Below are 24,865 nucleotides of genomic sequence, written 5' to 3' on the forward strand. Positions count from 1 at the left end.
TTATTTTAGAACTTATTTATCAACTTTGCAAAAAATACCTGCCTTATCTGTGACGATGTAGTTAAATATAAATGCCATGGCAACAATTTGGTCTATAATAAGTATGAGACATAAACAACAATAGATGAAAAGTCCTCTCGACGATCGGTACCACGACACACAATAGCCGATCATACTGAGAAGACAAACTCCTACAGCTATGCTGATAGCCATCACAAGACCGGTCTTGTATCCGTCAAGTAGCCGAAGATGGGCTCGCACTTCGAACAGAGTTGGCTCGTAGAGGACCCACAAACATAGTCCTACTAGAATTAAGCCAAATAACTGTAATACAAAAATATGTTAAATGTCTAGATTTGTATAGCAAAGTTGGAGTGTAGAGTTCTACAGTATCAAAAGAGTTCCGCAATATGCAATCGGTTAGATGTTTACTTATATATATATATTTACAGAATTACGCATGTGAATCATACTTGAGTTATGTTAACATGTACAGTTGGCCGGAAAAAGGTCTACTTGAATGACAATGTGTGCTGGCTGTCCGTTTCCTAAAAATACATAACAACTCTATATATAAAGGTCTAAATTTATCAAAGCAAAACTGTTCACTACCACCAGCCAAAAAAAAATAGCATAAACTTTAGACCATGTACTGCGGATCACACAAGCAGTACTCGTTGACCATGCGGTCATTACGAATTTCGCTAAAAAAATAAGTGAAGTCAAACTCACCACTACCCAATTCATCATACTTATTTATCTATGCAGTCACACTATACTTGTTAAAAAAAAACCATTGTTCACTTAATAGAATTGCTACTGGACACTCATCGGTAACTTTTACTCTGATGATCGTACAAACGACATGATAATAAGCCTCAGTCACTGATATCTATAAAATCTAAGTCAGAGCTAAATCACTTATTTTCACGTGCAATGAATTTGTCCCCAGTCTGTCCTGACGTGAAAAAGAATTCTTTGCTAAAAATTTCCAACATAAATATATTAGTTTGAGTAATAACAGTTTGCCCGATCGCTGTTGAGTCTTACTAAACTACAGTATGACAGATGCGCCGCTAGTTCGTTTGAGAACAAAGATTTAATAATATTTGTTGCTCGAACACGTAGCAAGCTCAATTAGAACAGTGCCAATTGTCCGTAGGGAGTTAAGATTCAACATGTAGCATGACCGATTTTTCATGAATCGTTCAATTTTTAACTGTAGCATAATCGAAACTAAAACTGTTACTTTCTGGAATTTTAAGGTCTACTTTTCGTATAACTAGATAATACAGTTAAAATCTTCTTCATATTAGATCTAATCGTCTTTCTGTGAATTGATCTAATATGATCAAATATGTCTGAATGCATGTGACGTTTTTCAGGACAGATTATGAAATCACTTTTAGTGACCAGGCACGCGTTACGACAATGTATCGATATATTTTTCGATAAGAAATCGAAGGATTACAAAGTTATGCAGGCTTACCCATGTCAAAACGTTAAACGTAACTAGGATACAGCGCGAAGCCTTTGCGCATGCCGAAGGCCGGCGTTCCCGCTCGTTCCACGACATCGTAGCCTCCGTTGCAGGCTGAGAGTATTGCCGTGAAGCAAGTGCTAACTTCTTGTCTTTGACATTCCCCACACACACACAATTATACTATTGTAGCACGTCCAATGAGTCGGTCATCCGGCTAGTTAGCAACATCCTGATAGCCAACACTTTTCAAGTGCACAAGACCAACACATTCATAATCGACTCCGACGCAGTCGCCCCCGCAAACGCTCGAATTCTTTGTTCATTTAAGCCTCACTTAGTACTCCGAATAACTTGACGCCAACAGGTGCACAATCTCTGTTCACTGACCTGGACAACTGACTATATACCCCAGTTTTAAACAAGCCAAAACACTTCTGCGTTGCTAGCAAACGTAGAGAAAATATCACGGTGACGGTTAATGTTGTATTAGGTCCTTTGTTATTTCCTTTCTGCCAGCCTGACCTAGAAATTTAGTCCGTGTTTAAACAGCCACGCCGATAGAGCGGCGGCGCGTAGCTAACATATCGCTTATGAAAGATGTGATTCCCGGTCCGCCCGCCAATGCCGCTACGCCGTATGTAATGGGACAAGGTGATCAGTTCGCGCAGCATTACTCCACGCGAAACACGGTGCTCTCCATAACGCGAAGCAACAACGTCATTGTGTAAGAGCTGATATAAATAACATCGACTTGCTACTGCATAGGCGACAAGCCTGCGGAGTACTGAGCATGTACAGAGCTGTTTATCAAAATAGGTATGTAAAAGCTCTATCATAAATTATCGATAACATCGCAAAGAAGCCTTACGCGCCACTTGATTGTGTTGATTGGCCAAGCAGTTGTTTCGGCTACAAAGTACATCCCACAAGGTGTAGATGATTTTTGTTTCGAGTCATTGAAATGAGCCAGCTACTGTAGAATATTTCAATCATGGTAATGTCCACGTTGGCTGATTTGGATAGTAACTAACAGTATGCTACTTGAATCTGGATCATTGATTGTAATAACTGATATGTGCAGATTTTCGAGATCTCTCTTTTGCCTATGTGATAGTGAAAGTGCCCAAAGTAACTCAACGGCCGGGCGACATCGACAAATCCTCGAATTCCTGCTCCTGTTGAAAAAAAACTTATGGCAGTTATCATTGTTATAACCTAGCGGCTAGCAAGTCATGCCTCGAATCCATCGAGAGTGGTAAACACGTCTTTTGCAAAGGTCTACCATAATTACATTAGATGAATCGAGTGAAGCCAGATTCAATTATTGCTTGCTTAACAGTACAATAAATTCTTAAGCTAAGGGTATTTTTTTACTGGGAGAGTCGTGTATTTTATCCTTCCTATCCTTCCTTGCTACTGTCCCTTAAGCTTCAGAAATTGTCGTAACCTAGAGTTCGTCGAACGTCCAGACACATGAAACGTAGAATTAAGCATAATAATAAAGCAGAGTAAAAAGGATAACTAAACAAGCAGTAATCGAACCATCTTGTGTACAGTACAGAGGTAGAGCGCACTGTCTTATTTGAATTTCAATTTGACTTAAATTCAATTACTACGAAAGAATCACCTTATACGGGATGTTGGCGGTAAGAGAGGCCCAACGCAAATTCACGGAAGCGAAAAATTGAGCAAGTGAGCACATGAGAGTTTACAAAAGGTTCCACTTCGCAAAACCTATTCGATATTCCGTTCGGCTACGGTCCATTGACATACTACGTTAGCCCATTAAATCACTGGGTACGATAGACGGGTCTAAGGGTTAATTACCAAAAAGGACAAAGTAAAGTTAGTCCTCGCAGCCGTTTATATCGACGTTGTCGAACAATAGCAATAATCCGCTAAAAGTAAGACAATAGTAATGTCTATATATCTATAACGTTGGAACAATTCAGGTTACCATTTTATTTGCAATCACCTACCCTTTATCGTAAGGACGTATCTAATGATTATCATTAGATACGTCCTTACAATTTTCAAACCTTGGAATAACGATTAGAATGGTCAAGCGCGTTCAATACAGCATGTGCTGTAGATGCTATACGACTTTTATCGTTTCCTCACCAATATTTGTCTCCTTTCCAATCCTATCCCTGGGGCAAAAGAATGATCGTTTGCTCTTACCATATTTTCCTCGCTCTGGCTAGACAAGGAGCTGCCTTGGCGTTTCGTAAAAATAACAGCTAATTTCCACACAGAATGCATAGCTATCATTACGACTACTACTCACGTACACATATCGGTGGCAAAGGTTAATGGTAACTTTCACTGGAAAATAGCTATGCGCTGACGCGTACAAATAATATCGCTTCCTAAAAAGCTTGTTTTTCCCTCTCTAAAGAAAAGAGCAAAGTCCAAAACAAAAACGCGGCTCTGAAGAGCAGGGATGGCAAAGAAATCTGGAAGGAAGGCAAAATAGGCTATATCAATATGATACTAATCATTACTGTATTGCATATTGGTATGTGCCACATGTAAAAGATACGTCGATAATTGGTGGAAGCAAGCGAATTCTAATGAACCGCTCCATAACTTATTGTGAATTCGACAACTATCAGGACTTCCTATGCGCTGTGATATCGTATAGCATCACGAAGTAACTCTGCTTCGTTTATTTGTATATAGCGGCTATATGAAAATAGAACAATAGTTGATGCTGTTAGGCCAGGAAGGATTGCTAGCCCTGATTACAGCCAGCTAACTTTCACACTCCTTTATTTACGTATTTTTATGTAGACAAATTTTAAGAGAAGGAATAAACATACTTTGTTTATTTCGCTCTTGGAGAAAATATAACACGATGAATTGCAAATTAGCACATAAAAGAACGTCGGAGATCGTAATATATCTAAAGTCCTAAATGACAAGTCCTATTATAGATATTTGAGATACATCGCGTATTTTGTAGGTGCCAAAACTAATGTCACTTCCATCAAACACACACAAAAACCTACTAAAATTCAGACCCTCTAGGGTAGAAAAATAAGCTTAGATCTGCACAACGCAATCTAGTGGAATTATCGCGAGTATCTCAGACAATAATTTCCTTGGTGGATAGCTTGAGAATTTGGTGGCTGCTGACTTTTTTTTTTAATATTTTATAAGTAAATTTATTTTTATACTAGTTATCTAAAATCTTCTTAAATATGGTTTCGTCATTGAATCTAGCATAAAATATATAAAAGGAACGAAAAATTAGACGTTCTATATGGCACTGTTGAATGGCTGTCATTCTTCCTTTTATTCATTCTCCTAAAACACTCAAAACTGCCTTCCTAAATAAAAGTCCTAATGTGATTTATAATGTAAAATAACTTTACAGACAAATATGTGACTTTATTATTGATTCGTGCACGTTTGCATTAAAGTGTTTAAACTATAATTACAGATAACATTAACGTCATATTCGAATATAGTCACTTAGTTAATACTACTTTTATGCCTAAGTTCGCTTGCGTAAACGTTATAAAGTATGATAAGTATATATATATAAACAAAATTTGAAAGCTTAATCCCTCATTTATGTTATTCTTACTTTTTAACTAAGTTAGGTGGAATAGCTCCTAACTCATACGAACCGTTAAACTCTGTCAAAAATAGCCTTCATCCATAGAAATATATCGGTGCGATGGTACGATTGAATTGTATGAGGTGGCCATTTCGTGCATCTACTAGTAAGCAAGCTGCCTTGTTTGAAATGACGTCTCTTCCACAGTGCACTGCAAACGGGCCGATGCGCTTTTCCTCATGTTCGACTAGCAGAGATCATCATTTTCAATAGCCCTCACAGCAGGCAGGTTCGTTACTAGAAGTATGACCTCCTCGAGAAGTTGTGCCTCAGCGCTTGACTCCGGAACGAGGGATAACACAGTCTGTACAAGATTCATGATGCTGTCAACGCTTTTATTCGTGCAGCGAAGTATTTTGTCCGGCTAAAATGTGTATTTTAGTTATTAGGTAGACCCCAAACTTGATGTTACGGCTGCGGTGAGAGTAAGCCATCTGCATATATTATTTCTAAAATAAAAATTATAGTAATCTTAGCGAGTATTAACAGAGATTCGTCTATGTGCGTAGCAGTGGAAACGAGGGTCATCGAGAAAATAGACTTTGTTATTTTACTAACCAATTCGCCAATCCATCGATTGACGCGCGTTGACACGACGCCGAGCTTTTCACAGGTTGACTTGTCAATTTCTCCCAAAAATGCGCGCACCCTTAACCCAGTCATGATCATTAACGATTCGGCCATTGCACGACGGTCGCTTATCTGAGACATCACCTCTTGCGCCAACTGGTCATGTCCACTGGAATATAGTTGCAGCTGAAAACAAACATGTAAATAAAGCGGCATTATTATGTGTAAACAGTCTACAAAAAAGGCGAAAGAAGAAAAAAAAAGAGGAATATAGTTCGAACTGCGAATTTAGACGTTTTTCAGGTGTTTCAGTCGAAAGATGGAATTAGATAAAAGATGGTAACACATACAACATATTCTCTGTTGACTATATCGTTGTCGATATCCCACGAATGAGCTAGATCGAGGAGACGGACCATGCAAGCCTGGCATTCAATCAGTTCTTCGGGCATGTAAATTTCAGGAAGGCGTTGTACACAGCCTTCGATTGCTCGCCGAAGAAACAGCATACGCCGGTTACATAATGCCCCAGTAGTCGCTGTTTGATTATATCGTTGGTAAACTTCGCAGAGGTCTTCAGAAAGGGCACTTTGAGCCTGAAAAGATAACCACAAGATAGTATTCATATATATTTTTGGCTGAAACTAAATGAAAGTGATTACCTTGTTTCTTCTAAACTTCGTGTGTAGTACATGCTAGATACTTCCGATTACGTGATTAGGGAAATGGTTTTGTTTTAAATTGCGTATGGCATGCTTCGTTGTCGAATCCTGATGGCAATCAAACATTTCTGATTTCTGTTAATCATCTATGGATGCTCTCACCACTTACCGCGCTATCGAACAATGATAAGGGTTGTGTTTCGTCCAGGTTGAACTGGGTACAGTAGGCCAGTATTGTGATTAGGCTATAGTGCAAGTGGACGGTATCTCTCAAAGCTTGAGGCAATGATAAAGCTCTGGATATAAGTGACGGATCGCCTTCCGCGAAACCCGGAGAAAGCACTTCTTCCTTAAGCAACGGACATAGTATTTCCACGTCTTCGCTTGGCAACATACTCTGCAAACGAAAGAACCTTTAATTAAAGTTATAGACACAGGTTTCTAGATTAAAGTCCACCTTTTTGCCAATAATCAGGCATATTAATATATAGACTTATAAAGAACAGATAAAGTAGATAATACGTTTGTATATAATTTTTGAAAATCAATACAATGCTTAGTTCACCTCGATAATGATGTCGAGAATGGCTGAGCAAAAGTTGAAGAATTCCGTCAAAGCGCACCTTCCCACTTGAACGTAACGTTCCAACTGGGCGTCTGGCAATACTCCAGACTGTTCCATTATCCGGGCCATAGCGATAACTCGCGTTTGTAAATGCGATTTCCATATTATATGACATAGTCCTTCCTTTAGCTTGTATGCTTGGATGATACGAAGAAAGCCCATTGACAGCAAAAGTATTTCTGAGTCATGAAAGTTCTGGTTCCATAGACAAAGATAACTCCAACAACAATTAGCCAACATTGTCTCCAGCTGAAGCGACACCGGAAACGTTATTCGAATATCAGACAATAGCTGTGACGCCGTACCGAGTGAGATGACTGGAATTTCGAGTCTGTCCTCTAAACAGGTAACCATCGTAATCCGTGCCAGTGCCTGCCGCAAGTGCTCAGGGCCAAGGCGTTGCTCACAGATCCATTGCGACACAATATCACTAATATATCCCTCGGATCTGCTTAGGCTCTTCAGTGAAATAGGAAATATTTTGGCATAATCCTTAGCTGGTAGAGACGGGTCCTTGATTCGACACCGCAACAAAGCAGCCAGAGGCAGGATTTTTTGCAGTTGCTTGAACAGGCCTGCAAAGATTTTGCACTCCAATGATTCCTCGACGTCTTCCAATAGGCTAACCTTCTGTGGACCTAAAAGTGTATGCACCATGTAACTCGCCACCATCGCGGCAGGAACGTTTTCCGTTTCGGTGATTTCCTCATAAACATTAGTTAAAAACGGGGTCATGCTTTCTTCATGGGCCTGAACCACTGTGAGGATGTGACCTAGCGCAGTGAACGATTGTGATACCACCTCTTTAACGAGCGTCGAGCTAGCAAATAGGCCACGCAGCAAGCATGTGGTCACTGACCACATGCAAACTTCTTGTTGTTGCAAAAGCTTAAAAAAATTTTCATTTGTGGCCATGGCCCGTACAAGTTTTCCGACAAAAACCTCAGATTCTTCGCCTGATTCAATACTAATTTTCGTCTCGACGGTGTCCATAAGAACGGCAAAGCTCGCCAAAAAATCGCACAGTCTCAAATCGGCTAATCGAAAGCAGTAGTCTTGCGAGTCGTAACCGAACACTCCTTCAAATTGCTTTATTGCATCGAGATCAGAAGAACTCGGCATATTACGTAGATCACCCATCAGCACACTATCGCTTTGGTTTATATATTTGTACACCTTCATTAGACGTTCAATCTTTGAGAGGTTTTCTTGAATTCGCATCGTGGCTTTCCTAGCACCTCGAAGATGTTTGCCTTTTAGTACTTTGAAAAGGAGCTCTATGAGAGGTTCGTCAGCACCGGGACACTCGCAAACCGTCTTCACGACTTGCTGTATAAGCGACACTCGCTTGAAACGTTTAAATAGCTTCTCAAGACGCTCTAGGCTGCCATGACTGTACTCCTCCAGTATCTTCTTCACTTCGGCCAAATCATCTAAATGACCTTGCATTTCGCTTAGATCTTCAAACTCAAGCGCTTCCGAGAACGATATCATAATATCGAAGAGACGGCCGTTCTTCGTGAGAAAATACGCCTGCCTGTCCATTGTAGGGAAATTATCATCGGTTCCACTTACATCAATGTTGCCGGAATCATAAAGCTGCAAACGTAACGTTGTTGCTGCTGTTAAAAGATGATTGTTTGACAATGGCGTTATCTTTAAGCCACTATGACACTTAGTGGGTAGGTAAATTCTCATCGATTTCGTCGATTCCACCGCTGTACGAACTGTCAGATGTTTCATGATCGTATGTGTTTTAAATAATATATATTCATGTATAATACATCGTATAAACTACAGCTAGTACGCGTATGTACGCATCACCAATAATGAATGTCTTGATACAAGATGTAGGAAAAGGTAAGATAGGAAAATTACCAAGAGTCCGAGGCCTTCAGGAGCGGCAAACGCAGTCACTCTAGACGCTTTCCGCGTATTCCATAGTTCGATCTGTCTGGACTTTGCTGAATATACAACAAGGAGCTCGACCTGACGACGTGAGCCATCTAAAGAAGTAGCTGTAATCCAGCCTAATTGAGCTCGTCGATATCCTTTCATAATGTACAACGGCACACCTGTATCGTCAAAATAGTCATATTTTTTTCTTTAGAACACTGTGAAACATATGAAATATTATAGATTCAAGGAACCCGCCCCAAAGCACATTTGTAGCAACAGGAACGTTCATAAGCCCTAAAGCAAACAACGCTTAGCGAATAGACAGACCACATTATGCCATTAATATTTAATAATAATCTCACTTACATAATATTACAGCATTAACTTTCGGAATGTTTCTATTTAAAAAATGCTTTCCATTCGTCCTCAGTTATAACTAGTGAAGTATTATATTTAATAGATGCAACATTTGTAATTCCAAGCAATCAATTAAACACAATATTGATGAGCTACGAAACTACACTCACCGGAAAGCGCATCAACGAGAATGACCCTTGCAAGTGCATCAACCAGGACGATGAAACGTTTACTGGGCGACAAACATAGATGCGTGCCGAGTCGCTCCCGGTCAAACAACCCATGCTGAGAGTGGGGTCCTAAAGTGGAGATTTTCGGTTGTTGATCGACTTCTGATTCTGCTTTCTGCTTCGATCCCCAAAATGGGACATTGCTAAAAAGAAAAATGAAAATAAGTAATAACCGTAAATTCTGAACTCGAAAATGGCACAAACAAAAGCCGCGCCACTGTCGTAACAATTTAGTTAATCGTCCTAATATAACCTCGAATAATAGTCAGTTATTTGTGCATTCGCACAAAAACATCTTTCTAATTACTTTCTAATAATAATAAAATAAGAGAACTCACTCTGAAATAATTTTGCCGAACTTGTTTGCCACTGCAACTGCAATATCAGTGACGAGATTTATCTGCGTTGTTTCCCTGCTCAACGTCAGATTGTAGAATGGATCAGAGCCCACGCTAGATACTACAACGTTGGACGCATTGGAAACTTCTCCTCGACTTCCATAACGTTCAATAGTACATCTAAAAAATGATTGACAAACAATGATGAAGATGCAGGAAATCCGGGTAGCGCTTAAAGTAAGGCTATAATAAATTAAAGAGTATGAATGATAAGAAATGAAAGAAAGAATCTGAGAATAAACGATCCACTGGTTAATTTACCCCTTGACAACAATCATACTTACCTTTCCAGTTGATCGAAGTGACACTCATCGACTCCGTGATGCGTCAGCGCAATTTTCTGCGTGTTTTTCACTTGCTGTAATCTAAGATACTTCCAGGTGAGCGAAGCGCTCTGCGGCGTTGCATCGCCCGAAGACAACATCAGCGTGTTAAGGTGGTCTTCTAACTCAACGACAAGTTCGCCGTAGCCCACCATGTTCAACGTTGAACCTGCAAAAGATCAGGATAGGAAATATAACGTCACTAAGCGACGTGTGATATTTTCCTTATGAACGAAGTTTTCACATCTATGTTGCAATAACAAAACAATACATTAAAGCAACTATCGTAAACAATCGCTACCATTATTTCATGCTCATATGACATATGTCCAACCTATGTAAGTTCCCAACTTGATGTTCTTTACCTGATGTAGCATAGACATAACCCTGGAGAGCCGAATTAACCGAGATGCACACACTGCTGACCATTTGAGTAAATAGATTCTGCCGAAGGAGCAGGCGACCCTCCTCGTTGTGAAATAGTACACTACCCGATCTAGTGCCCACAACCACGGCACACCAGCTATTACCGATGATTGAAGATTTCTTCGTTGCTACGGGCAATAAATAGACACACATGGCCCTATGACAAAGAGAGTATCGAACTTTCATTAGAAATATTAATATTCTATATTTTATAAAAGTTTCATATTTACGCATGATGTTTTTCTCATACTCGTGCTCTGTTCTTTGATCTCTACTACAAATAAAATGTTGTTCTGTTCGCCAGTTCGCTCAGCGGAATATTTTTTTTTCATTACGAGAATGACATTTTTTTTCAATTGAAAAAGATGTCTACTCTGAAAATTAACAAGGCCGTATTATTGACATTGTGAATGCCAGTTTTGATGACACTGTAGCTAAATGTTCGATGTTATTCTGCCGGTATACAGCGACGAATTTTCAAGGGTGGGTAGAGATACTACAGACACAAACCTGTGATCGTGGTGTAGCTATCTACCTCTACTTCTAATGAGTTGAAATAGTTCAATTAGATATATATACATCAGCAGTGATAATACTAACGCGTCGTTATCTAGGACAATGTTTGCCTTCGGCTTAAACGATTGCAAGCCATTTTTTTGGGTGGTTGTATTTTTTCCAGTAAATACCACAGTTTCGCCAGTGGAAGTCACGATGGCCAAGAGATTATGTGAAGGCAGGTAGCTCACTCGGTCGAGGTATCTCTCCAATGGTTCATCTGCAATGCAGGTTAAATTTTTCATACCACAACTGTTAAGGGATATTTATTGGAGCTGATCACGTTATATTTCCTACACTTTTGTTATACTCTGCCTTAGGTCAGGTCGTTCCTGTGTTCGGATTTGAAACCGTACAACAATCTGACTTTCTTTATTCATACAGATTGTATCGTGGGCACGACTTGAATCATCGGCATCTCGTCTCTTCACTCAAAGGATTGCCCGCACACGCCACTGTATCAATGCGGCGACTTTATGGGCATCATAGTGCTACGTTTTAGCAAGTCTGTTTATGTGTTTCGAACTTTAATATGACATCGGAGGAGTTTTATCCCAGGATAATTTGTTCTGGCATAATGAAAAACATCCTTGTTTTATACCTTGATAATAGTGATAATTGTAACTGTTTAATTTTGCTATTCGGCAATCTTTATTTATGCCCTGCACCTCTCGGGATACCACAATAGGCTACGTTGCGCCTTTGGGTCATAGGTTAGCGTCGTATTTAAAAGCCAAGCCTGCTAATGATCTTACCCACTTTCTAAGATTTGACTACTTTCAATGGTTCCTCGTATTGTTTTAGAATCAAATTCACTTAAGAAATAAATAAAATAAGTACCAACTATGTAGGGATCTGAGCGACTGTAACGATATTGATGTTTTTTTTCTATCTCTATTTCAGTGTTCGGGTACTACTGTTTGCCCGATTCATATACTTACCTTGATTGAAGAAACTGTCGAAATTGTTCAAAACAGCTTTTTCTTTCATAAAAGCCATTGTGTTTCTGTATAAATTTCCACGACTCTTCTTAGTTAGTAGCTTACTTTCAACGTGATGCTATACTCCCCAAGTTTTTTCCGATTTTCCTGACTTGCGGAGTCTTCGTCCGTGTTTATCGCACACCACATTATCCACCACTATGACACACATAGAACAGCACATTATATATTAACGCTACATTCGAATCACTACTTAACGAAGTGCATTAAGAATTTATTTTCTCCCTATTATCTGTCATAGAAGAGTGTATGCGCTTTCAAAACATCTGGTCAAATATCCGGCTGCGTCGAACGGTGATTGCATAAACCCAGCAGCCAACCAGCCAGCGAAGGTTTAGGCAGCTGATTCTTCCCAGCGCCAAATTCAAAAACGTCTCAGTAAATTATTCTTAGATGTGTGATAGAGCGTGACAATTGCGCAGTTACCGATTTGTTGATAGCGATTAAAAGCGACGATTACTAGTCTGCACAGGGCGTGTATATATTGAGCAGAAATAAAACGAGCTAAATCTGAAGTGATTAGCGTAACTCCTCTCCTCCATCCGACTACAAAACAAAGAACACCAAACACACAAATCAGCAACTGACGATACTAAATGTAGGTGGCGCGGGTTGGCTCTTAACTGTGCAAAATAACAGTTTGTTTATATTTTGGGATTTATGTCATCTAGTGATGTGTTATTTAATCGCAGATAAGGCAAATAGTCTTGTATTGCTTCGCATGTATAGGGTTTAGGTAGCGGTTGCATTTGTATATCGTGATCTTCAGCTCCAAAGGGAATTACATTAGCTATATAATAGTGCAAATAATGGAGCATATTTCTGCGGGAGACAATGTGCTACTCTTGTGGGCTGGACAACCCGACGCCAAAATGTTGACCAGTTTTTTGACTAAAGCCCAACACGCCTCAGGAAAAGATGTTAATGTGGAAAACGTGGAAGTGTATGAGACACGCAGAGACAGCTTCGAAGTTGTATTTGTTGGTGCGGTTAGTCCGAGAATGGCTGTAACTTTTGACGACTGGATAAAGATTTATGAATCGCTCAAGCCTTCGGGTAAGATTGTACTTACGGGCAAATGTGATGCCTCAGCTTTAAGACAGCTGAAGTTGATGGGTTTTGTGAACATCAGTGGCGTCCAAGAGGTCGACGGGGCTTTACAGGTTACCGGTGAAAGGCCAAACTTCAAGTCGGGATCAAGAGTGCAGTTGAAAATTGATGCGGGTAATTTAAGCGACGGTTCGGCCGAAAATACGAGAAAAATATGGATGCTAGATGCTGACGATAAAGATGATATAGTCGATGAAGACGCATTACTCGAGGAAGAAGATAAACAAAAACCAAACAATGCCGATCTCAAGTGTGCAACAACAGGTAATGTGTTCGGGTAGCAGTTAGAGGCGTCGTATGGGTTATAAATGTGCATATAAAGGTGAAAGCCACATTGTCTATTTCTTTAAATATTGATTTATGTGTTTAGAAGTTTTCTTAACATTTTATTAGTATTGTCATTAAAAATACTTATTTTCTTTTATAAAACATGATTAGTCATCATTTGCTATAGAGAGAGAAAGAAAAGGTAATCAATGGGCATTAACATTGATTAATCTGTCCCCAACGTCTATGATTAGGTATCATCAGTATGTTATCTCGGGCATAAGGAAACTAATTGTATGCTTCTGTATGTAAGATTATGTTTATAATTATGCATTGAAATACTGAGTGGGGCAAGAAATTAAATTTGATATGTATTGTTTTGAATTGCTGCTCATTTCTTCTTTAAAAACATTTGATTACACAAAAGGCATATATATAAGTTGGCTCGAATGTTTTTCTCAGGGAAGAAAAAAGCCTGCAAAAACTGTACCTGTGGGCTGGCTGAAGAGCTCGATAAGGAGGCACAAATGAGGAAGGCCGCCATTGAGCAACCGAAAAGTTCCTGTGGCAGCTGTTACCTTGGAGACGCTTTTAGGTAAACATGCGATAGCATTATGAATCGGCGCATTTAAACATTTAATAAAATGTAAAATTGTTTTTCTTTCGAAGTCCAATTTCGAAGATCTTTGTTCGTCACAAGCCTTTTTGCTAAAATATCATATTGTAATTTGAGACTAGCCATGACTGAGAGATATTTCATCTTGGAGACTAAATTCAAGTATAGTTGGCCTCTATAACGCCTTATGGAAAAATAATCATGGTTACCTTTTTTACTTCGCTGACTTTCTTCCCTAAGTCGCTACTGTGCAGTAGGACTTAGTATGCAGTCGTCAAAACAACAATTGACGTTTTGTTATGATAACTTCAGGTGTGCATCTTGCCCGTATCGTGGTTTACCTGCGTTCAAACCCGGAGAGAGGGTTCAGCTTGATCCTGACCTATTAAAACAGGACGCCTAAGTTGTTCTAGATTCGCCGAGGCTAGCAAGTCGATACACGCGCCTATTTCTAATGTTTATCTATATTTTCTCCGTATTTATGTTCCATAGATAGAGACATTGAGGGCCCAGTGTATCGATCTGGAGGGCGCAAAATACCAGAAATATTTGTATCATTGTATTCTTGTATCATTGTATATCATATATGCTGGGAAACCAACATAGATGTACAGAGAACGAAGAAAATAGAAAACAAAGACTACTGCTACGAAATTTTTGTAGTGTGCTGTTTTTGAAAGCCGCTTACTTTTTATAGTAGTGTAAAATCTATCTTGTATTCAGTAATAGCGTCAGGTGTTAGCGCTAGTGTCTGTTCGGAAAAGCTGCTTTCTTCACGTGTAAAACCGGATTTACTGCATAATGGAAGGACTCCGTAATATTTCTCTACATTATTGGCAGAATAATAATATTGCTTACAGGCAATTATTCTCTACATTATTGGCAGAATAATAATATTGCTTACAGGCAATTATTTGTAGGATGTACCTACATGGGAAAGGGTACCTTTTTCCGGAAGTGCCTGCGACAAAATTTGGTGTTGGTGAGGGCAACGAACCTGTTTTATCAAGCTAAAGTCGCAGAAGTGAATTTTTGTTGGCGCTTACTAACTAAACTTAACATGTTTCGTTTTAATAATACAAGATTAGCATGCAATTACTGTTGACTAGGACACATACAATTTAAGTTTTTTTTATCAGTATTATTGTTATTTATCAGAAGCTCATCATACCACAAAGAATGAGCTGAGAATAGGCACTCGCATATGAACATTCCACTCCTTGAACTAAAAAATACATATCAATCTTCACCTGGGATACCTATCACTGTTTTTATCATATAAAGTAATATATACCTTCTTTTGTTGGTCACCACACGTTTGCCAAATTCGTTTCCATTTATGCAGCTCTAACAACTTAGTGATAACCGTTGTGTATTTTATTGGATATAGGTATAACTATTGCATATTTTGATACATTAGAGTTCTAAGTAGAGTAATAACAAGTTATCTTATTGCCCCAGACAACTGTAAGTCCGTTTTAATAAGTAATAGCCACGGTCACATTTTTTTCAAAAAAGGTTTCCATATTTACACTGGCAGTTCTGGTTAATGTTATGTATAGCTTCATATTTAGATGTGAATCATGTGCGTAGATATCTGTATCGTAACGGCGTATTTTTCGAAACGAGGCTTGTGTGTCTGTGTTTGTGTGTGTGTGGACTTGATGTTGTGCCATTTCAAAAATAGCACCTCTAGTGTTTATAACCTATTAATATACTTCGAAAACATTCCAAACTGTGAGTTTTACACTCAGTAGACTAGAGAAGCGTAACAAAGAGGCTTACATATACACTGTAAAATAAATGGTAGTTTTCGGGAGCGAAAAAAACTGATCTTCTGTGCATTGATAGGACTCAATTAGCAACATAAGAATGGGTATCCATCAAAGCGCCCTCATTATTTTGCTAAGGATCAACGTTTTTAAGGCACATACCGGTGTATCTTTTACAGTTTAAAAATATATAACACACGGATTCGCATTCGCCGTCAGGTCACTTGTAAACAGCTGTGTGAGAAGATAAGTCGAGCTAGCATTGAACCAAGTACAATACACATGATCCATTAAGAAGCGACGTTGGAAAACTTTCATTTAACGGCCAAGTGGTGCCATTCCTACTAAATTCCTTTTTTTGAATACCTGTGCTTTTCGTAATCAGTTTTAAAATATTTTATAGTTCTAAATCATATGGTAGGAATGGTACAGCTACTAAAGCAAAGGCGGGTGACGTGGACCATAGCCACAGATTCAAAGTCGCTGTATCTTCCGCATACAATTTGTTAAAACTCCAAGATCATATTAATCATTTCTTTGTATCTGTGCTCGCGGGTTCAGCCTTTAATCGTCGAGGAACGAATGAGCAGGTTCAGTTTGTCTAGTACTTTTAAAAGCGTTCATAAGGGAGAGATTTTGCTACAATTGTACTTAGACTGATCATTCAATGTTGTGAATCGAAGAGTTCGATTGACTGTACTCTTGTTTCAGACATCCCTAGCCCTTCCATATTTGAGCGAAGGTTATCTGCCGACTGCATGATATTGATGCTGTTTCCGTCCCAATAGTAATTTTGACTTAAAGTGTATTAGCATGAGTCTTCGGGCCACGGGCCCTGCACATTTAAGACATTCTGACTAACTGGTTGTTCTCGGTTATTCCAAACGCCAACAGATACTGAACTAAGAGCTTCAGACCACGGCTGTATTCCATTGCTAACTAACTTTGTGGAGACGTTCTGACCTGAAGTACTTGTAAACGAATTTCTACTGTTATTACAACTATTCGGAGAAGGATCTTGATAGAATACTTCTGCGAGTTCAGCATGTCTAACTGAAGAGTCGCATGTGTTTGTAACTTTGGCAGTATTAAGTTTCATATGAGGTATTTGTTCAGATGGTGATTCAGACTCTTGCGATAGCAGTGATTGGTGGTCGGGGCAGTGATTGACCCTCGAATCCTCTCTAGCAGACACAGTTTGGCTTGAACTGATTACTGAATCCGTTGTTGACTGATCTGTAGTACCTAAAAAATTTCCGACAGTTGAACAATTCTCACCTATATCATCCCAAGACATACTCGATGTTTGGCCATCGCCAAAATTCAGATTGACAATTTTCGACATTTCGAGTCTGGCTTTCTTATCTGGTAACCCCATATGGATAGGACTACCCTCTCGTTTAATGGCAGCATACTCGAACTGTGTCGCGCTTGGCGTATGTACAGACCTTCCAATAGATATTGCATCGGAATGGTTGAAGCTGGATGTAGACGAAATTTCCTGAAGGGTGTTATTTTTAAGGCCATCTTTTTCTTCAGATTTCACAAACGCATGATCTTTATCTAATTCCTCTTCATTGACTCGATCTGCAAGTGTTCTTAAAGTTGACTCAGTTCTTGTTGTGACCGTCAAGTTCTCTGTTAATTGCTCATTTGTTCTAGTAGCAGGCTCGGCCTTATTTATGGCCGGCACAATCGCTGTAGAAGGCGTTTCACTAAGGGGTAGCCGTGTGGCCTTTATCAAGATTGGTGCTGACGGACCCCTTACCAGGACAGCCCCTGGTGATGGCAGGCCTTTTCGAACAATGGCTACCGACCCCGGCCTTAGACCAGCAGCAAGAAGCTGGGGTAAGGGAACTACTAAACGAGTAGGCACTATTATTGGTCCTCCGGTACCAGTTGTTGCGATAGATGACAGGCGTGAAGTTGCTAACGTTGGAGCTGTTCTTGTCGATAAGGATGTCACAGCCGGTGCTCGCGGAGAAGGCAGTCGTATCATACGGACTCCAACGGGTCGAGTTGTTGCTGCGACAGGTGAACAGATGATTTTTGACCCCGCCATAGTCGGCTTTGAGTTGTCATTAGTGTTAGCAACAGAACCGGATATTCTTGTCATTCGTACGGCAGAGCCAAGCCTGTTGGCGCGTCGCGAGTATGTTGGCCGTACAAGCTCACAGCCGGCACCCGCACCAGCTTTGGTGGGACCAACCGCGCGTGGAATATTAGCCAATGGTCGAGTGACTCCCTGAACAGAAGTTGTGGACAAGGCTACTCCAGCTACGCGAGCCAATTTCGTATCGGGTTTTATACTTGACGCTGTTGATGGTCCTGCCAAAGGTGCAATAAGAGCTGTACGGGTCCCGCTAGGACGAACCTTCAAAGTTAAACTAGTCGATTTTGGTGCCGGCAGCGTTAATTCGTCGTCCGCGAAATCGAACAAATCAGGCTCTTTATATGTGGCGAGGGCATCTGCAGGCGCTTCGTCGTCCAATGTTAGAGGTGGCTTAGGGCATGCTTTTACCATCGCAATGCCGGAATCCAAAAGTTCTTGAAGCTTGTCCAAATCCATCTGATGCTGGTCCCCCTGTTTAAAACATATTATTAAATGAGAATAGGTAGGTAGGTTTACTTTTAGTTTGATTCATGCAAAAAGAATTAATAGAAGTGTAGAAGTGTAGAAACTATAAATTAAAATGAATAAAAAACGAGAGAATTCACCATATAATTTGCCTAATAATGATCTGTAAATCAGTTTGGTGGCTGCACTTAATTGTATTGTCTCCAAAATGCTTGTACTAGTCATCAAACTATCGAATAAAAATGTGTACTGTAAGTATAAGTAAAAACAACTGCGCAAAAAGGTGCCGTTAATCGATCACGTCCAGAAAGGCTCGGTACGTACCCTAACGAGCGCAACGAATTCATCAAGAAGCGGCACCATTTTTTCGAGTCGTTCTTTATAATTCATCCTAGCTAGTCTTATTAAAGCCTCGTCTAGACCGAATGTCTCCCTACATAACATTGGATCCAACCATTCGTCTCCGGGTACGCCAGCCAACATAGCCACTGTATGGATATGGTCGCACATTAATCCATCACACATGAATGCTGAGCACGTGCACCCGTACCTGCAGGAGTCATACAATGTTAGCGACATAAAACAGGAGCTTCGTATATAGAACAGCTCGCTCAAAAGGAAATATTTATATTACTGTGCTTTCAAACCTCGCATCAATGCGTAAGCACATAAAGGAATGCTTTGTATCTTACTAACCTGTGCACACAGACGTTGCAAAAATCACAAATATGATCACACTCGCGGTGTCCAGAGCGGCGGGGAAAAACGATTCCGCGATCGCTCTCATCTTCACCGGTTACCGTGTGAAATCCCGTCAGATGATCTTGGACCATTGAACGTTTGGGCTGAAACAACAGCGAATCAGCCACAGTAACCTGAATAATTGATTTAAATTGAATTTTCTGCTAAATAGTTCCGCTCCTGGCGTTCTACCTAAGAATCATGTTTGATCGATTTTGTTACTGATTACATCTTGACAAATCCAATGCAGGCTGATTTTGATTTGCAACGAATGTGTAATTAATTTGCTTATAATAGATGAACAATATCAAAGCTAAGATACACCGAGCTTAGATTACAGCAAAAAGAAGTCAGTAAAATCAGCCCAATCGTTACGCAAGTTTGTTAAAACCTATAGAATCTATAAAGCTCAATTCTGGAATAAAATTACACTAAAGTACAAACTAGTTAGTACTACAAAATTCACACCCGTCAACCTGACCTGGTCGTTTTTTATGAGATATAATAGGTAGTGTAAATATGTCAATATCCACCTGTGATTCGTTGTGGTAAGCTCTGTTCAGAGCGGCCTCCATTGGCTTGTCATTACCCATGGTTCGCTTAATGTAACGGGCCAATCTCACTTTCCGCAAGTCTTCATTTTTGAAGTGTTTCTGCAACGCAACAAACATTACAGTTACCTAAATTACATTTAAGTATATATTAACTATTAGGTATTTGATTTAGCGTAATAAAAGCGGTACAGCTGAATCTAATATTTTTAAAACATAAGGCGACACTCACGCTTTTGATATCGCCTCGTAGTTCTTTAAGGTCGAAATGCCTTACAATGTTTTCGATATCTTGACTATCCAAAAGGTGGACTCTTCTTGGATTGCCACCTAGGTAACCGCTCATGCCCTGCAGTATAATGTCTCGGTTGTTCATTTTGTTCAAGATGCACTCCTTCACCCATACGCGGTCCTTGGAACTTAAACTGCAGTAGCAAATGAGAACGGTAATTGTTAAGCTGCGGTATATCTAAGCAGCTGCAATCCAAATTAGCCCTTTTTCTTTCATTTTGTTGGACATACGAGTATCGATCCATTACTCTATATTGCAATAAACTTAGCGTTACGCACAAGTAGATAGCGTACTTCACAAGCATGCCCTTGTAAGCGACCTTCAAGTCCTCTCTCTATGTAGCGAGAAAGACCTTTCGAAGTTCCGTAAACCTTAAAAATTCATTAAACCTCATCTTAACCATTATAAAATTTCTCCTTAGCTTACGTGCATTATTATTAGTAAACATTGCCCAAACAACCACACGTACGTGACATCCACAACGGCCGGCCGGTGGCCGATATGCGTTCGCCAGAACCACACATAGAGGCGATTATTTCGACGCTCAACCACCATTGAAGCAGGACACTCAAATCCCAGCAAGCGGCTCAGTGGCGATCTTCGATGCTTACGACCAGCACGGCAACAAATATAAGTGCCCAGAGGAGCTCGATTTTTTCCGCTGCGTAACGCAAATGATGACATTTCTTCCTGTTCCGTGCGTTCTTTCCACTTCTTAAAATCATCTTCCGATTCGAACTCATGCCTGCAAAAGCCATTGTCATAGATGACCGATAAATGCCATTGCATATTTGATTAAATGGGGAACCTCATACGAATATTACATATCTACACATTCAAATTTGAGGATGCAACGGATCGTATGAAACCAATAGCTTTTATTAAAAGTAGTGTATCCGAAGCTGAAGTGCATTTCTGTCACTAACTACTGGTTAACGGCGCTAGAGAAAAATGATTATATAAAGGAGCTAAATAGTGAATCTGAAATATTCCCTTTGCGTTTCAGCTAGAGCGTTAAAAGGCAACGAAGAGTCCTTGAGAGATGGACGAATGACCTGGCCGTATTTGAAGCAAAACGCATAGCCCTATAAGCACTTGTAATAAAGCGCATGCTATTTATAATTAATAACGCATAAGTGCAACACACTCGGTGCATTCGAGGCGGGTATCATGATCGTGTACGATATGACGAATGAGATCCTCATGAGTAACCTTATCCTGTTTACATAGAGGGCAAAGCTTTTCATCACAGAATGAAAGATCGCCGGAACCTCGATCCGGAAGGTTCATATGCAGCATTCGGAGATGTTTGTATATACCGCCTTTCTTCGAGACGTGCGTACATCCTGGTACCGGACATGCCAAACCTGCATTTTCTCGGGAACGTCGGAAATTTCGGTTAGTGTGACTAAGAACATTTGGAAAACGCCAAAATAATTAGAAGAACACTGCTCAAATCAGCAAAACCCTACGCCTTATAAGAATATGGCAAAAGTAGACAAACAAGGAATTCCAACAAACATAACACTTACGAATTTCGCCATTGATGGTTTCTCTCTTTTCCGCGTATCGACTTATTTCGAGCACGTTTGCTGCCGTAATTTCAGTCCTATGAATAGGCAATAAATATAACTGGGCTAACGTAAATTATATGAACGTGAATGACACCTTAATTATAGGCTAAGTTTGAATTCTCAATGATAATACCCGGTAGCGTTTCTGGTTTCTTTAGGTAATTATTTTTAGTATATGCATTCAATATAATTTACTTTCAGTTATAAACAAAAAAGTGCTTAAATAACTAGTACCCACTCAATCATTGCACCCGTCTCAGGATCTGGAATTGGTATACTCGTGGAAGGTGCCGGAGCGGCAGGTTGTTGCCGAAACCACTGTTTGCGGCGCCGCGGATCACGGAGAAGCGCCGACGCCTCGGCAAACGTGGGTGGGGCTGGAATTGACGCCAATCCACTGAGGCTGCCTGGAGCGCATTGCGGGTAGTCGCGTAGAGGCGAATGATTGTGTAAACCACGTCTGGAAAATAAAGCATTTAATAAAGGAAGCCTGACTCGTGGCTAACTTCTTGATGTTGAATTACCTCGGATGAACCATGAAGTATTACTATAGGAGTTATCCAAGAGAAAGCCAACAGCATAACTGAGTCCACTTCAGTCCCCTGCCGAAACCTGCGAAGAGCAAACTTACGTTGCGAAATGTTTGCCTTCATATGAAAACATTTAATGGGGCACAACAAAAGAGGTCGAGCTACGAGGCGACGATACTGACAGTTGAACGGGTATGAAGAATTAAATTACCCAAGTTACGTTCTTATCTGGTATTAGTAGACACGATGATTGCCAAACCCAGCTTGAAAAGAGAGGACTAAAAATTAACCGAGTTCTTATCGGTATTTGCAGCGAATAGAGGAAAACATTTGCTAACTTCTATTTGACTGTATGGACTATTTTCAAGCATTGCCAAGATTTATTAGGGTGATAAAAAGCTTGTTAGATCTGACCTGCCTAAGAGCTGGCCTTTCTGTGTCACATAGGCGTAAGCTGGACATCCTCCTTCACGCCGTTCAAATTCGCAAATGAGCATGACGGTGTTATTCTTGATCTTGTTTCGCCGTTTGACTTTCATGAGGAAAGGGCCCACTCCTGTCCGCGAATCCGGCCCGCACGGGAGTTCAAAAGGACCGAAGGCATCACACCATCGCGGTGATTCCGTTGAAGCACCGAAGGTTCCGTGCGTATTGGTCGTTGGGTAGAACAAGGCCATTTCAGACACGTTACTCCAAACTCCACTCTGGCTATCTAGCAAAAAAAACATGCGGTTGAAATTGTGATAACGAACTCTTTAGAGTGCTGCAAGAACAACGTTCGTTTATTTAACTCGTAGTTAGTGAAGGCATCTATAATAAGACATTTGGTATATATGATCAGCAGAGTTACGTGAGTAATCCATCTCCTACTAATGAACGCGCTGAAGCATTGAATCTTCTTATGGAAAAGGCGCTTGTGCATTACTATCAAACCAAGATATTTATGAGTCCGGCACTTTTACTGCTGTCAACCGTATCTTCAGACTTCTAGTGATAACTCTGAATAACTTTGCTTAGCATTTCAGCATTAAACTGGAGCTATTTCTTGAATGTATCTGCTATATCAAGAGTCGATGGTACATTATACGTGTAACTATCCCCACTGGTTATATAAATTAAATATTTTACTGCATCATTAGTTTTATACATTACTATTCATTTTTTATGAAATATGGATTGACTTCGATGATGATCCACTTGGTTTAAGGTTATATTAACTCGATGTCAGGGAGAACTGTATTGTACGTCATAAATGTCTTTATTGTAGCTATGGTTTCTGCTGCGTAGAAACGCAGACTTTGCATTATTAAATATTTGGAAAAAAGATTTATGAAAAAGGATCACGCTGAATGTAATCGGTTTTATGTATATTATATATGTAACTTACAATAAATAAAGGTATTTGACTTTTTAACTAAACGATGCCTCCTACGTCAAGGTAGACACAAGCGTTTAACTGTATGTTTGAGGCTTCTTAAGATGTTTATTTAGAAAATTTGATCTTATTAACTATGTTCGTTTTCTGACAAAATACACGCCCACATTGAGGTCAGGGTAATATAAAACAAAATGTAATAGCCGTTATACACAAGGAGCAATAAAATTTTTCTTGCAACCAGCACATAATCATTTATCAAGGATAAAGCAGAATATATCATTCAGGCGCCGCAAATGTTTTATGCATGGTAATCTAGCATTAAACAAGTATAAAGAGTAGTTAATTTTTTGTATTATTTTTAAATGTTCCACACACTTCTCGATGTACTAAATAAAAGCAATGAATTTTCATCCAAATTACAGTAAATATAGGCGGCAATCAAGTTGTAAGTGTTTGTGTAAATTATAAAATGGTGCTTTTTTTTATATTTGTTTATCTAAAATTAGTTTAAACCACCCACCCTATCCTAACTGTAATATCGTCTTTGATATCTACGTATAACGTCTCTACCAAAGCTCAACGCTATGGAAAGAGCAGGCGATGCATAGCTCTCTTCGTCGTTGGTCTATTTACGACCACTTCTTACAATTTGGCTATTTAAATTTATTGGAAACGTTTATGCTAGTCAAGCCCATGTCAACTTCGCATTCGTGAAGCAAAATAGAAAAATAGAAATATGTCATAGAAAACAAGTCTTCGCACACAAATTCACAGGCCATACTTGCTGCCGTGGGCTACCGCAAAATAGACAGAAGATTTCAGTCCCACTCTTTATTTTCGACAAATGGGCACCATATCCGTTTTCTAAACTTACTTAAACTATCCTGGTAGTCAGGAACTGCTGGTTCTGATAGGTACGGCCATCGAAAGCCAGAAAAATTGATGAAAATTTCCAAAAATGACCTGCGATCACACACCAGCGCAGAGAGTAAACACCTGCTAGAGGGCGCTAGAGTCGCCCGCTGTTTTCGAATAAATGCTAGACCCCTGACAGACCGCAATAGCAACATCGAGTTCTAAATTCCTAATATCGCTATAAACATTACATATTGCTATAGAAATCTTTCTTAGTATTAGGCATGTGAATCCTCGTGATAGCTGTAGCGTATTTGCCTTCTAATCTTAGGGACAGGTTGTGGTCTAATATCGAGCCTGCGCAAGACACACTGTTTGTTTCGTCGTGAAGTCAGTCATCTGGTGGCTTACTGGAGGTAAATCTCGAAACAAAAAAAAACAAAAACA

The 24,865-nt window shown here is 39.8% G+C and overlaps 3 protein-coding genes across 6 annotated transcripts in view; 1 reads left to right on the top strand and 2 right to left on the bottom strand.

Moving 5' to 3' along the window:
- Rab3-GAP (Rab3 GTPase activating protein) overlaps positions 1-12,489 on the bottom strand; it is a 24,666-nt gene extending 12,177 nt beyond the window's left edge. For 2 of the 4 annotated variants that reach the window (XR_002685833.2, XM_022849224.2), the window contains exons 1-11: positions 12,095-12,436; positions 11,199-11,373; positions 10,538-10,755; positions 10,134-10,341; positions 9,790-9,969; positions 9,392-9,594; positions 8,844-9,040; positions 6,906-8,564; positions 6,510-6,737; positions 6,029-6,274; positions 5,667-5,864 (exon numbers count right to left, since the gene is read on the bottom strand). Coding sequence is in view for 3 of the 4 variants with exons in the window: in XM_022849224.2 (XP_022704959.1) it covers positions 5,667-5,864; positions 6,029-6,274; positions 6,510-6,737; positions 6,906-8,564; positions 8,844-9,040; positions 9,392-9,594; positions 9,790-9,969; positions 10,134-10,341; positions 10,538-10,755; positions 11,199-11,373; positions 12,095-12,152 (3,570 nt within the window). In the remaining variant the exon portion in view is untranslated. Of the gene's footprint in view, positions 1-4,742; positions 5,558-5,666; positions 5,865-6,028; positions 6,275-6,509; positions 6,738-6,905; positions 8,565-8,843; positions 9,041-9,391; positions 9,595-9,789; positions 9,970-10,133; positions 10,342-10,537; positions 10,756-11,198; positions 11,374-12,094 lie in introns of those variants that run through there. The other 2 variants (XM_022849226.2, XM_022849227.2) reach the window with 2 other exon arrangements.
- Positions 12,490-12,612: 123 nt separating this feature from the next.
- On the top strand, positions 12,613-14,801 carry CIAPIN1 (cytokine induced apoptosis inhibitor 1). The gene is made up of 3 exons (XM_022849235.2): positions 12,613-13,528; positions 13,994-14,126; positions 14,460-14,801. Exons 1-3 carry the CDS (start codon positions 12,964-12,966, stop codon positions 14,548-14,550), a joined length of 789 nt encoding a protein of 262 aa, XP_022704970.1. The 5' UTR covers positions 12,613-12,963; the 3' UTR covers positions 14,551-14,801.
- Positions 14,802-15,502: 701 nt separating this feature from the next.
- Positions 15,503-24,830, bottom strand: LOC111269555 (uncharacterized). The gene is made up of 11 exons (XM_022849228.1): positions 24,438-24,830; positions 22,600-22,897; positions 21,894-22,115; positions 21,614-21,690; positions 21,229-21,448; positions 20,551-20,826; positions 20,022-20,214; positions 19,772-19,891; positions 19,194-19,342; positions 18,822-19,047; positions 15,503-18,503 (listed from the first exon to the last, which is right to left on the bottom strand). Exons 1-11 carry the CDS (start codon positions 24,631-24,633, stop codon positions 16,728-16,730), a joined length of 3,753 nt encoding a protein of 1,250 aa, XP_022704963.1. The 5' UTR covers positions 24,634-24,830; the 3' UTR covers positions 15,503-16,727.
- Positions 24,831-24,865: the final 35 nt, after the last annotated feature.

This window comes from Varroa jacobsoni, unplaced genomic scaffold, assembly GCF_002532875.2.
Source record: "Varroa jacobsoni isolate VJ856 unplaced genomic scaffold, vjacob_1.0 scaffold_1397, whole genome shotgun sequence".
Taxonomy (NCBI): Eukaryota; Metazoa; Arthropoda; class Arachnida; order Mesostigmata; family Varroidae; genus Varroa; species Varroa jacobsoni.